The sequence below is a fragment of the Canis aureus genome, chromosome 23, assembly GCF_053574225.1.
Source record: "Canis aureus isolate CA01 chromosome 23, VMU_Caureus_v.1.0, whole genome shotgun sequence".
In the NCBI taxonomy this organism is placed as follows: domain Eukaryota; kingdom Metazoa; phylum Chordata; class Mammalia; order Carnivora; family Canidae; genus Canis; species Canis aureus.
The window spans coordinates 27,382,287-27,395,498 of record NC_135633.1 but is presented as its reverse complement, the minus strand read 5'-3'; the positions used below and the strand labels follow the sequence as shown (position 1 = coordinate 27,395,498).

General features: G+C 40.9%; 2 protein-coding genes across 60 annotated transcripts in view; one reads left to right on the top strand and one right to left on the bottom strand.

The window, feature by feature from the left end:
* The window catches only part of C2CD3 (C2 domain containing 3 centriole elongation regulator), a 152,841-nt gene that overhangs the window by 81,628 nt on the left and 58,001 nt on the right, over window positions 1-13,212 (top strand). For all 20 annotated transcript variants that reach the window (XR_013362211.1, XR_013362210.1, XR_013362209.1 and 17 more), the window contains exons 23-24: window positions 5,307-5,909; window positions 9,122-9,460. Coding sequence is in view for 17 of the 20 variants with exons in the window: in XM_077866960.1 (XP_077723086.1) it covers window positions 5,307-5,909; window positions 9,122-9,460 (942 nt within the window). In the remaining 3 variants the exon portion in view is untranslated. The remainder of the gene's footprint in view (window positions 1-5,306; window positions 5,910-9,121; window positions 9,461-13,212) is intronic.
* Window positions 7,776-13,212, bottom strand: part of LOC144294885 (uncharacterized) — a 91,171-nt gene continuing 85,734 nt past the window's right edge. For 38 of the 40 annotated variants that reach the window (XR_013362239.1, XR_013362232.1, XR_013362237.1 and 35 more), the window contains one exon: window positions 7,776-8,113. Coding sequence is in view for 2 of the 40 variants with exons in the window: in XM_077867007.1 (XP_077723133.1) it covers window positions 8,085-8,113 (29 nt within the window). In the remaining 38 variants the exon portion in view is untranslated. Of the gene's footprint in view, window positions 8,114-9,055; window positions 9,547-13,212 lie in introns of all 40 variants that reach the window. The other 2 variants (XR_013362216.1, XR_013362217.1) reach the window with 2 other exon arrangements.

Here is a 13,212-nt window from a genome sequence, read left to right as displayed (position 1 = left end):
GTTGTGTAAGTTCTGTGTATACTTTGGATACTAACTTTTTAGCAGGTATGTCATTTGTAATTTTCTTCTTCCATTCAACAGATTGCCTTTTAGTTTTGTTGATTGTTTCTTTCACTGTTTTGGAGCTTTTTATTTTGATGTAGTCCCAATGGTTTATTTTGCTTTTGTTTCCCTTGCTTCAGTGGACGTGTCTAGAAAAAGGTTTCTACAGTCAATGTGAAAGAGATTACTGCCTATGTTCTCTTCTAGGATTTTTGTGGTTTCAGGTCTTTAATCCATTTTTAACTTATGTTCTGTATGGCATAAGAAAGTGGTCCAGTTCCGTTTTTCTGCATGCTGCTGTCCAGTTTTCCCAACATCATTTGTTGAATTGTGTCTTTTTCCTATTGGATATTCTTTCCTGCTTTGTCAAAGATTAATTGATGTTATAATTTTGGGTTTATTGTCTGGGTTTTCTGTTTTGCTCTAGTGACATATGTATCTATTTTTGTGCCAGTACCATACTGTTTTGGTTACTACTTTGTAATATAACTTGAGGTCTAGAATTGTGATGCCTCCAACTTTGCTTTTCTTTTTCAGGATTGCTTTGGCTATTCAGGGTCTTTTCTAGTTCCATACAAATTTTAGGATTGTTTATTCTAGTCCTGTGAAAAATGCTATCGGTGTTTTAATAGGGATTGCATTGAATGTGTATTGCTTTGAGTAGTATAGACATTTTAACAATATTCATTCAATCCATGAGTATGGAATGTCTTTCCATGTCTTTGTGTTGTCTTCAGTTTCTTTCATCAATATTTTTTTTAAGATTTTTATTTATTTATTCATGAGAGACACACATAGAGAAAGGCAGAAACACAGGCAGAGGGAAAAGCAGGCTCCCTGCCAGGAGCCTGATGGGGGACTTGATCCCAGATCCAGGGATCATGCCCTGAGCCAAACGCAGATGCTCAACCACTGAGCTACCCAGGTGTCCTTCATCAATATTTTATAGTTTTCAGAGTATAGATATTTTTACCTCTTTGGTTACGTTTATTCCTAAGTACCTTATTATTTTGGTGCAATTATAAATAGGATTATTTTCTTAGTTTCTCTTTCTGTTGCTTCATTATTGTTGTATAGAAATTCAACAGAAGTGCCTGAGTAGCTCAGTTGGTTAAGCATCCGATCTTGATCTCAGCCCAGGTCTTGATCTTAGGGTCGTGATTTTAAGCCCTGCATTGGGCTACTTTAAAAAGCCCTGTATTGACCTATAAATGAACAAACAAGCAAACAAAAGAAGGAAAGGGAAAGGAAGAAGGAAAGAGAAAGGGAGGGAGGAAGGCAGGCAGGCAACAGATTTCTATACATTGATTTTGTATCCTGCAACTTGACTAAATTCATTTTATCAATTCTACTGTTGTGCCCCAGATTGCAAATCCGAGAAACCACCAAGGAGCCGACACCGATGCAAACACACGAGGGTTTATTTACAAGCTCAAGCTTGGGTCCAAGTATACCCGACACAGCGGAGCAGGAACTTGGACCCCGAGGCTAAGAGGCGTAGCAGCTTTATAGGGGCCAGTGGGATTGTAACATATGCAGAGTTGCACAGTCATGTCAGTCCACACGCAGGTGGCCGATTGAATTACATTTTACCCTATAGTATCCATCTGAACTGGCCTATTACTTTGGTCAGAATTGGCGTTCGCAGTTTTGGCGGGCACAAGGCGGGGTTACATTGTTATAAGCCGATTTCCCGTAAGGGTGTGCCCAGTGGCTAGACTAGGGTGCGGCAGCACCTTAAGCAATAAGCAGGTGTTGTGGGGGTGATACAGGAGGTGGCGGGTGCAGCACAAAATGGAGTTAGTCCTGCTCTGCTTGTCCAGGGGTAGGGGATTTTTGTTCAATTTTCTGGGTCCCACACTACCAGTTTTGGGTTTTTTTTAAGATTTTTTTTTAAAGATTTTATCTATTTATTAGTGAGAGACACACAGAGAGAGGCAGAGACACAGGCAGAGGGAGAAGTAGGCTCCATTCGAGGAACCAGAGGGGGGACTCCATCCCGTGACTCAAGATCACGCCCTGGGCCAAAGGCAGATGCTCAACCACTGAGCCACCCAGGCGTCCCTTTTTTAAAGATTTTTTTTTTTAATTTTTATTTATTTATGATAGTCACAGAGAGAGAGAGAGAGGCAGAGACACAGGCAGAGGGAGAAGCAGGCTCCATGCACCGGGAGCCCGATGTGGGATTCGATCCCGGGTCTCCAGGATCGCGCCCTGGGCCAAAGGCAGGCGCCAAACCACTGCGCCACCCAGGGATCCCCCTTTTTTAAAGACTTTTATTTTTTCAAGAGAGACACAGAGAGAGAGAGAGGCAGAGACATAGGCAGAGGGAGAAGCAGACTCCCTGCAGGGAGCCCAATGTGGGACTCCATCCTGGGACCCCGGGATCATGCCCTGAGCCAAGGTAGGCACTCAGTCATTGAGCCACCCAGGTGTCCCAGTTCTATCAGTTTTTTGGTGGAGTCTAGGGTTTTCTCTATATAGTATCATGTCATCTACAAATACTGAAAATTTTACTTCTTTACTAATTTGGGTTTTTTTTCTTTACCAATTCGGATACCTTTTATTTCTTTTTTGTATACTTGCCAATTTTGTTGATTTTTTTTTTTTTCCCAAGGAACCATCTCCTGGTTTCATTGATCTGTTCTATTATATTTTTAGTTTCTATATCATTTACTTCTATTCCATTCTTTATTATTTCCTTCCTTCTGCTGATTTTACTTTTTTTTTTTTTTTTTTTTTAAGATTTTATTTATTAGGCAGCCCTGGTGGTTCTGCAGTTGAAGGGCCACCTTCAGCCCAGGGCCTGATATTGGAGACCCGGGTTGAGTCCCCCGTCGGGGTCCCTGCATGGAGCCTGCTTCTCCCTCTGCCTATGTCTGCCTCTCTCTCTCTCTCTCTCTGTGTCTCTCATGAATAAATCCCTTTGGCCCAGGGCGCGATCCTGGAGACCCGGGATCGAATCCCACGTCGGGCTCCCAGTGCATGGAGCCTGCTTCTCCCTCTGCGTATGTCTCTGCCTCTCTCCGTGTGTGTGACTATCATAAATAAAGTAATTAATTAAATTTAAAAAAATAAAATAAATCTAAAAAAAAAAAGATTTTATTTATTTATTCATGAGAGGCACAGAGAGAGGCAGAGACACAGGCAGAAGCAGGTTCCATGCAGGGAGTCCGATGTGGGACTCGATCCTGGGACCCCAGGATCACGCACTGAGCGGAAGGCAGACACTGAACTGCTGAGCCATCCAGGTGTCCCGATTTTACGTTCTTTTTTTGTTCTTTTTTCTAGCTTAGGTATAAGGTTAAGTTGTTTATTTGAGGTTTTTCTTGCTTCTTGAGGTAGGCCTCTATTGTTATAAACTTCCCTCTTAGAACTGTTTTTGCTGCATCCCAAAGTTTTTGGATCATTATGTTTTCATTTTCATTTGTTTCATCTACTTTTTAAAAAAATATTTCATGTATTCATTTGAGAGAGAGAGAGAACGCATGAGCAAGGGAGGAAGAAGAGGAAGAAGCAGTTTTCCCACTGAGCAGGGCACCTGATGACGGGTTCAATCCCAGGACCCTGGGATCATGTCCCGAGCTGAAAGCAGATGGATGCTTAACCTACTGAGCCACCCAGGAGCTCCTTCCTCTACTTTTATTTCTTCTTTTATTTCCTGATTGACCCATGTATTTAGTAGCATGTTATTATTAACCTCCATGTGTTTTGTTCTCTTTCCACATTTATTTTTGTGGTTGACTTCTAATTTCATAGTGTTGTGGTCAGAAAAGATGCATGATATGACTGATCTTAAATTTGTTGAGGCTTGTTTTGTGGCCTATTAGGTAATCTATTCTGGAGAATGTTCCATGTGCACTTGAAAAGAATATGTATGCTGCTGTTTAAGGATGGAATGTTCTAAATATGTCTGTTAAATCCATCTGTTCTAGTGGGTCATTCAAAGGCATTCTTTCCTTATTGATTTTCTGTTTAGATTATCTATCCCTTAATGTAAGTAGACTGTTAAAGTCTGCTCATGTTATTGTATTGTTATCAATTAGTTCCTTTATGTTTGTTTTTAACTGTTTCATGTATTTGGGTGCTCCTCTGTGGGCCTTGTAGGAAGCATATAAATAGGTCTTGTTTTTTTATCCATTCTGTTACTCTTTGTCTTTTGATTGGAGCATCTAGTCTATTTATGCTCAAAGTAATTATGATAGATATATATTTATTGTCATATTATTTGTTTTGGGCTGTTTTCTAAGGATTTTCTTCGATCCTTTCTTTCATGGCTTGCTGATTTTCTTTAATGGTATATTTGGATTTCTTTCTCTTTATTCTTTGTATATTTGTTAGTGGTTTTTGGTATATGATCACCATTAGGTTTGCATATAACCTCCCCACTGTGTGCTCCAAGTGCTCTTCAGATTGCTGTTTCTACGTTATGTTCTCAGGCTGTTTGCCTTCTCTCCAAGAGCAGCCCCAATGCCCTCCAGGCTCAGAGCCCAGCATGCTGACCTTTAAAACTCTAGGCTTTAAGCCTCACTCACTGCAGGAACTCAGAAATTCAGTCCCTCTCACTTTCCCAGCCAGTTGCTATGGGAATTCATTTTCCCCATCCACTCTCTTGTGTGCTAGTCTGTCTCTTGTCCTTCTCTGTGGCCATAGCTCCCTCTCCACTGGAACGGCCACTATCTGTTTCCCTCCCAAACTGTGTCTCCACACCACCTACCATCTTGGAAGTGGCCTCTTCTCTACCTTTAGTTGTGGCGTTTGTTCTACCAGTCTTCAGGTTGATTTCTGAGGTATTTAGGAAGATTTGATAGTGATCTAGCATATTTGTGGGACAAGGTGAGCCTACGGCGCTTCTGCTTGACCACTATTATTCCTCCATTTCACATTTTTTGTAGCACTTTTCAGACTCTTCCAAAACCATTATCTCATTTGATGATATAACAGCTTTGGTGGGCAAGATTAGCACTAATTTTCCTATTTGTCAGGTAAGGAAACCAAGGCTGAGAGAAATTAGTGACTTACCTAGACTAAACCACTAGTTTGGGGCTGAAGCTAGGAGAGAACTAAGGTCTTCCAACTCTTAGCCTTTGTTCTTCCACCTGGTCTCATTGTCTTCAGTAATCAGATGAAACAGACTCCAGTGGTCTTTGGGTATATGTTTTCAGTTCTGTCACAGACCAGGGTGATGATGGCTCTTGAGTAGGAAGTGGGTAAATCCTTTTATTCCTAAAACAATAATTGAAAATCTTATTTTTTTCCATAAGGGATCACAGGATGGTATCCCATCATTTTGCCAGAAGATGGGGCCCTGCCACACGGTTTGGAGCTCATGCAGAAAATTGTGGGTGGCCTAGAGCTTTCAGTTACTTTCACACATCCTGGAGATAGAGAGCGGGTATTAGAAGCTGCTGAGCTATTGGGCTGGAACTTTGAGAATAACCTAAAGAATCTTGTCACGATGAATGAAGAGGAGCCAGCCACTGTCACCATATCCACCCCAAGGCTCTGGCTGCCCATCCATTGTGTGCTTCTTGCTGGCCAGAACCACATTCATAAGAACACATATTGCTACCTCCGCTACAAGCTCTATGATCAGGAAGCCTTCTGGACCCCTCTCAAGAAGCCTAAGGAATCTACAAACAAAAAACAGGTCATGGTTACTTTCAAGGCATCCAAAAGAGCTGAAGTCATTAGGGGCCCATCACTGCTTTGGTATTTCAGGGAAGAGAGATTAGAGATCCAAGTGTGGCGGGCTTATGGCAATGACAGTGTGGAAAGGCCCCACCAGACGGACAGTTGGATTGGCTCAGCCTATGTGGACCTGGCCAGACTTGGGGAGACATCTGCAAGGACATTAACTGTCAGTGGTAAGTGAGGAACCAGCCTTAGCTCCTGTGGTTTGAGCACCTGCTCTGTGGTAAGCACTATGTGATGTACTCCCTCACACATTATTTTATTTGATCCTCCTAGCAGTGTGGTGAGATAGGTAACACACCTATTTTATAGTCATGAAAATGGAGGCTCGGAGAGGTTAGATTACTATCCAGGCTCATAGCTAGTAAGTGTTTTTTGTTTTTTTTTCCAGTATTGTATCCTGAAAGATTAGTAATAATTTAGTAATGCTTCTTATAACTGAAGAATTTTCTAAAAGAGGACCACTGGCTGCTTACAAGAGGGCATTACCTTATATCTTGGTAGGGTCACTACAGATATAAGAACTAGCTCTGAACTTTGTAGCTTTAGAATACATTCAAATTTACCAGATTTTTGCACCTAAAATAGTGCCTAGAATATTGCACTCAATACACGTAAAATAAAAATGGGTGAATTGGAGGAGGACTGCCTTTAACCCATGTATAAGAACCTATATGATAATCTAGAATGCTGGTTTTTAAAATACACTGAAAAACATACCTGCTGATGAGACTGTTATCCTCTCTCTCTGGTCAGCACATCTTGAAATCATAAAAGAAAACATGCAGGGAATCCCTGGGTGGCGCAGCGGTTTGGCGCCTGCCTTTGGCCCAGGGCGCGATCCTGGAGACCCGGGATTGAATCCCACGTCGGGCTCCCGGTGCATGGAGCCTGCTTCTCTCTCTGCCTGTGTCTCTGCCTCTCTCTCTCTCTCTCTCTCTCTCTGTCTCTCTGTGATGACTATCATAAATAAAAATTTAAAAAAAAAACATGCAAGATAATAAACTGGTTCACAAGGCAGAAAGGAAAAAGGTAACATTTTACAAGTGGGATTATGTGCTACATCGTTTCTTTTAAACTTTTTTTCAGTACTTGATACATATACTTGGTTCTGGGAATTCAAAGATGAGTAAGAAATAGTCAATGGGAGAATAGAGAGTAAATAAACAATTACAGTGAAGCATTAGAACTATGAAAAGGCATTCTCAGTGGTATTGCAGAGCACAGGGGTGCAACATCCATTGGGTTTAAGGATGACATCTCAGTAGAAATGATGCTTGACTTGTGTTTCAAAGGATTTATGAATAAGCCAAGAAAAGGGAAAGAATGATATTCTAAACAGGAGACTAGCCCATGAAGGCATAGAGGCATGAAGCAGGTTGATACCTTTTAGGCACTATAAGTAATTTGGTACTGTTGGATCATAGGAGATATAGGATGGGAGATGATAAGGAGATCAAGTTCAAAAGGTAGACAAGAGTACTGGACTTTTATCTGAGAGCTATGGAAAGTTATTCTAATAGGGTCTGAATAGAAGAGTGATAATTTTGCATTGTAGTAACTGTAATGCAGAATGAATTGAAGGTGACCAGACTAGATTCTTTATAAATATGGTATTTCTTCATTGGGACACTCCTTATAGGATTAGTTATTTCCTCTACTATATAGCTAAAGAAACAGAGTCACAACCCTATTTTAAGCCTTATGCTCTGACTGTTGTTAAAAAGATGGCGCAAAAAAAAAAAAAAAAAAAAAAAGGTGGCGCAAGCTAAATAAGACTGTGTATTTGGGTGATCATCCCAGATTCTCTGGCTCTCTCTGGACCTAGCAGGTATAATTCTGGCTCTGTTGAACACCTCATTAAATGCCATGTGCTCTATTTTATCTGGTGAGCCTAGAGTCACTTCAGAGAGCCTGTAGAAAAAATCTTTGAAGTAAGCAAAGCTCACCTGAACTAAAGTTCATAAAGGCAGGCTTTTAACTTCACTCTGCTGAAGAAAGTAGGTTTGGAACACGAATAAAGATTTAAGGATCAGAACTCAAGCACAAATACCTCTTTTTATTGAGTGATAACAAAGGAAGTATTTAACTTTTCAGATTGTCCATTTCTGTCATGCTTCTCCACATCCCATCAGTCTAAGCTTTTTATTCTCTTATAAATGGGCTTTGTACAAGATGTGGCAGTTGATCTGCTTATTGAATGAGTCAAGCAGTCCATGCAGTCATCCATCCAACCATCCTTATAAGTAGCTGTTGAGTTTTTTGAGGATAAGGATTTAGCTGTGTTGCTTTTGGGTATCTTCCCTTCTGCTGCCCTTACTTTCTGCTTGTGATAATGATGATAATTATCATGTTGCATCAGAAGAAAAGAGGTTACCTAAAAACAGAAAAAGACAGGGAAAATTCATCTTACTGCTTCCTGTGAATCAATTAACTCCATTTTCCCAAATTGAAATGAGTCTATTAAAGCAAACTTTGAGATTCTGAAAGAATTCTTAGTGCCTTCTGCTATATAATTAAATCTCATATTAATATCTAGGAAGCCTATAAGTTCAGATCCCTGGGTTTAAATCTGCCACTTATTGGAATAGTCATGTCACCTTGGCAGGTTACCTAATCCCCCAGGTTCTGACACCTGAAAAACACTCATGAAATACTAATTCCCTTGTTTTTCCTTCTTGCCTCCTGTGCCAAAGCCTCTTATTTCACTTCCGAATGATCTTCAGGGCTACTGCCCAAACATATTTAGTTGAAACAGGCTAAATTGAGCACCAGGACAGCTAAGGACAAGAGCCAGTGGGACATGTGGCAGAGAAGACACACCACTCCTGCTTTAATAAAAATCTTACTTTCAAAAGGTTTCAGAAGTCGTCTAAGTCTGCTCACTTCCAGCACATGAAACTCTTCCACACCAACTCTGCCTGGTAGTCACTTGGATTTGGCTTCAAATCTGAGCTCTCAGGACGCCTGGGTGGCTCAGCGGTTTAGTGCCTGCCTTCAGCCCAGGGCCTGATCCTGGAGTCCCGGGATCGAGTCCCACATCAGGCTCCCTGCATGGAGCCTGCTTCTCCCTCTGCCTTTGTCTCTGCCTCTCTCTCTCTGTCTCTCATGAATAAATAAATAAAATCTTTAAAAAAATAAAAATTAAAAAAAAAATCTGAGCTCTCACTTCTTTCCATTAATAGAGTGTGTTGGGGAGAAGGGAAGTAAAAATTTTCCCACAGTATACTAACTTCACAGTTTCTTTTACAAATTGGTATATTGGGGACTGTTAGGCCTGTCAAGGGAAAGAGGACAACAAGCGCTCTCAGTGATTCACCTCCAAGGTTAGAGAGTGTTCTTGGTTCCTGCTTGCTTGGACTTACTCTCCTCCATCCTCTTGCAGGTGTGTATCCTCTATTCGGACGAAATGCTTCCAACCTCTCGGGAGCTGCCTTGCGAGTTCATGTGATTCTTTCTTCTCCTTCCCCACACCCTGGGCCTGCTCCTGAGCTGGATTCTGTGGACTGCAGCAGCCACAGTGAGTCTGAACAGTTTCCCAGAAGGACTAATGAGACCCAGCTCTCTCCATCACCTAGCCACCAGAAATCTCCTGCCTCCATCCAGCTCCCCTGCAACACCACCACAAGGGAAGTCTGCCCAGCCCAGGAGGGCCCTGCTGAGTTGGATGGAACTTTTGCAGTCAGTATCCTGGTGGAAAGAGCAATGCATTTGAGCTTAAAAGGTATGCTCTATTTACTTTTCCAGGCATATGTATCTGACTCCTCAGGCTATGGTCCTGTCTTCACAAATCTTTGAAATTATGACAACCTGCAACAAATGTTAATCATCTTAATCAATTATTATTATAAAAAATTTATTATTATATTTCTCAAGCCTAAAGGTTTAAGCAACATGAAAGCCTTTCTGAACTGAAGTGGACGTTGCCACTTCATTTTTTTTTTTTTAAGATTTTATTTATTTATTCATGAGAGACATAGAAACAGAGAGAGAGGCAGGGACACAGGCAGAGGGAGAAGCAGGCTCCATGCAGGGAGCCTGACGTGGGACTCGATCCTGGGTCTCCAGGATCAGGCCCCGGGCTGAAGGTGGTGCTAAACCACTGAGCCACCCGGGCTACCCGACATTGCCACTTCTATATTAATTTTGCATATCATAAATCTCCCAGTCCGAAACCTGAGTATCAGGTAAGGTACTTCTCTTTTCCTTATCCACTGTCAAATCATCAAATCCATTAAATTATATCTCTAAATTTCTCTTAGGATTCTTTTATCCTTTCCATTGATACCAACTCAGGCCCTCTTCATTATGTACCTGGGACCAAGAGTTCTTAACACTGGATCCCTAAGCCCCAAGAGACCCAAAGATAAAAGTCAAGGTGGCGAACTTGGATAGGAAAATAATCGCATCTGAATTTTATTAACCTTTAACTAAAATTTAACATTTCCTACAGTTGTGAACATAGGCAATAGACCCAGTAATATTGACAGTACCTGTGGGGTTGTTAGCAATAAAAATCACAGGTATTTTCATATCACATTGTAGTTATTGCAAATGTCTTAGAGTATCATTCATACCTATCATTACTTCAAAATTACAGTAGTTGTAAAACCTACAGTTAGATCTTGTAACATATTAATAAAGCAAATATATTAGCATGTCTTACCTTTTTTAGTGTTTTGATAATGATGCTAATATAACTTTTATGTAATCCTGTGTACCTTACATTATGCATTTAAAAAAAACACATACACAGGGTGGCTGGGTGGCTCAGTCAGTTAAGTGTCTCCCTTTGGCTCAGGTCATGATCCTGGAGTCCTGGGATCAAGCCCCACGTCTGGCTCTCTGCTATCTAGGAGGAAGCCTGTTTCTCCCTTTCTGTCTGCCTCTTCCCCCTACTACTGCTCTCTCTTGCTCTCTCCCTCACTCTCACTCTCTCAAATAAAAAAAATCTTTAAAACACATACATACATTGGGGCGCCTGAGTAGCTCAGTTAGTTAAGCATCCGACTTTTGATTTCAGCTCAGTTCATTGCAGGTTGTGAGATTGAGCCCCACGTCAGGCTCCACAGTAGGCATGGAGCCTGTTTAAGATTCTGTCTCTCTGGGACATCTGAGTGGTTCAGTGGTTGAACAGCTGCCTTCAGCTCCAGGCGTGGTCCCAGGGTCCTGGGATCGAGTTCCACACCAGGCTCCCCACAGAGAGCCTGCTTCTCCCTCTGCCTATGTCTCTATCTCTCTCTGTGTCTCTCATGAATAAATAAATTTAACAAAAAGATTCTGTCTCTCTCTCTGCCCCTCTCCCTCCTGCTCTCTCTCTTGGAACACACACACACAGTTTTTTGTTTTTTGAATATTTTATTCATTTTCTTGACACACAGAAAAAGAGCACAAGCAGGGGGAGCAGGAAAGGGAGAAGCAGACTCCCTGCTAAGCAGGAAGTCTGATGCGAGGCTCTGTCTCAGGGCCCCAGGACCATGACCCGAGCCACGCAACTGTCGAGTCAAAGGCAAGACATTGAACCAACTAAGCCATTCAGGTGCCCCAATACACACACTGTTAAAAGAAGAGGCCCATAGACTGCACCAGACAGCCAAAGGAGTCTGGCACAAAGAACCTTTGTCTTACTCTTTATTCAACCTTGTAATGTCTCCTAAAGCTTTCTGTTTGCCATCACCCTTCTGTTTCCCCTAGCTAGTTCCAACTCCTCTCTTAAGACTCACTGTTAATCAGAGTTTCCCTGACATAAAGGGCCCCCTCTTGTTTACTCTCTTCACACATTTTTGCCCTCTTTATCACAGCATATATCACATGGTATTAAAATTGTTTGCATGGCTTTCTTCTCTATTAAATATGAGCTGTTTAAGAGCAGAGACCTTATCTTATTTGTTCACTCATCATTCATTCAACAAGACTTGTAGTATTTGCTATGTGCAAGCACTGTCCATATACTAGGGATAAAGCATGAACAAAACAGACAAAAATTGTGCCCATGTGGAGTTTACATTCTAGTGGAAATATCCTCAGCTGTTGTGTATTCCCAGCTGTGTATGTGTGTGACTTGGAGCAAGTTATTGTCTCTCTGTCTTAAATTTCTCATCTATAAATGGTTGGAATTAACAGTTCTGAGATATGTGATGGCTGTGTGAGCCAGACAACCAAAGCCTTATGAGTTCAGGTTTCAATATACATCTTCTCATTTGGCCTCCCTCCTTAGCTCCTATCATCTCTGTATTGGCCTCTCTCAATTAGTGCTATGTTGGAACAGAAACAAAACTCATGCCATAGTAACTGTTGTTTAGCTTTCATTTCTATTTCTCTCTGTACATAACACCAACAGGCATTATTCCCAGGAGTATAAGCTGCTATAATGACCTCTGAGGTTCTCATCCTTCTAATAACCTTTGAGACCTTGAAATGTTTTATCTTAGGACAAAGTCTTCTTCAAGTACAGTCCGTGCTTTCCTGTATTAGAGATACTAAGATCTCACATGAGTCACAAAACTGAAAAATAATTTTTGCCTTTTTACCAACCTGCCAAAGCAGTCTATTTTTGACTATAATGTATAAAAACAAATTTTTAAAAGAGAAAAATCAATAGATGAATGAATTTAAGGAAAGCAGAAAAAACTTTTATTTTTTGTAAGAATTTTATTATTTTTTGTTATTGCATTTTGTTTTATTATTGTTATTGCATTGAAAATAGAATTTCAAATATAAAGATAAGGATTACATTCCATTTTAGGGAGAGTCCCCATATTGTAAAAGTACAAATACAAAGCAATATGAATATACGTGTAACTTTTCTATTAGCAAGTTATATTTTTTTGTTGTTTTTACTTTAATTTGCATTTACTTTATGCAGAATTTACTACCAAGCCATAAGTTTGTGTTTCTTTGGTTTCTTCTGGGACATCTTTTTCTTCTGTGCAACCTCTTCTGGTTTAGGAACAATCTGCTCTATTCAGTAAGGAGCATCTCAGTATGGCACGGAAAGTCCATGAGTGGATGAATCCGACCACGAGCCCTATAAGTTTTACAGTGCATTTTGGCAGCTTTATTCACCTGGATGTGCTCAATGACCTGAGAATCTACATCTAAACTCATAAGTTCAGCATTAGTCTCTGCATTTTCAAGCATGTGCAGTAAAAAATTCACCACTCTTTTTGTGCCACTGACCCTGTGTCCAGTCCTATTATTTGGCCTGGACATACCTTCCAACTGCACCATTGTTGCAACGGAATGGCACACATTCCATCTGCAAAGTGACATCTCACATACTTGGTGGCTTTTCGGATATGCATACCTTGATGGCCTGGGCAGTTTTACATGTGTTCTTAGAGTGAACCCAAAGATTTGAACCTTCTGATTTGCATGATTTTGTAGGGTTTTCTGGGTCAAGTGAATAGTGAACCATTTTCAGAAATCACCCCAGGCTGCTTACAAGAAGAACAGCAAGTTACATTTTTAAAATAT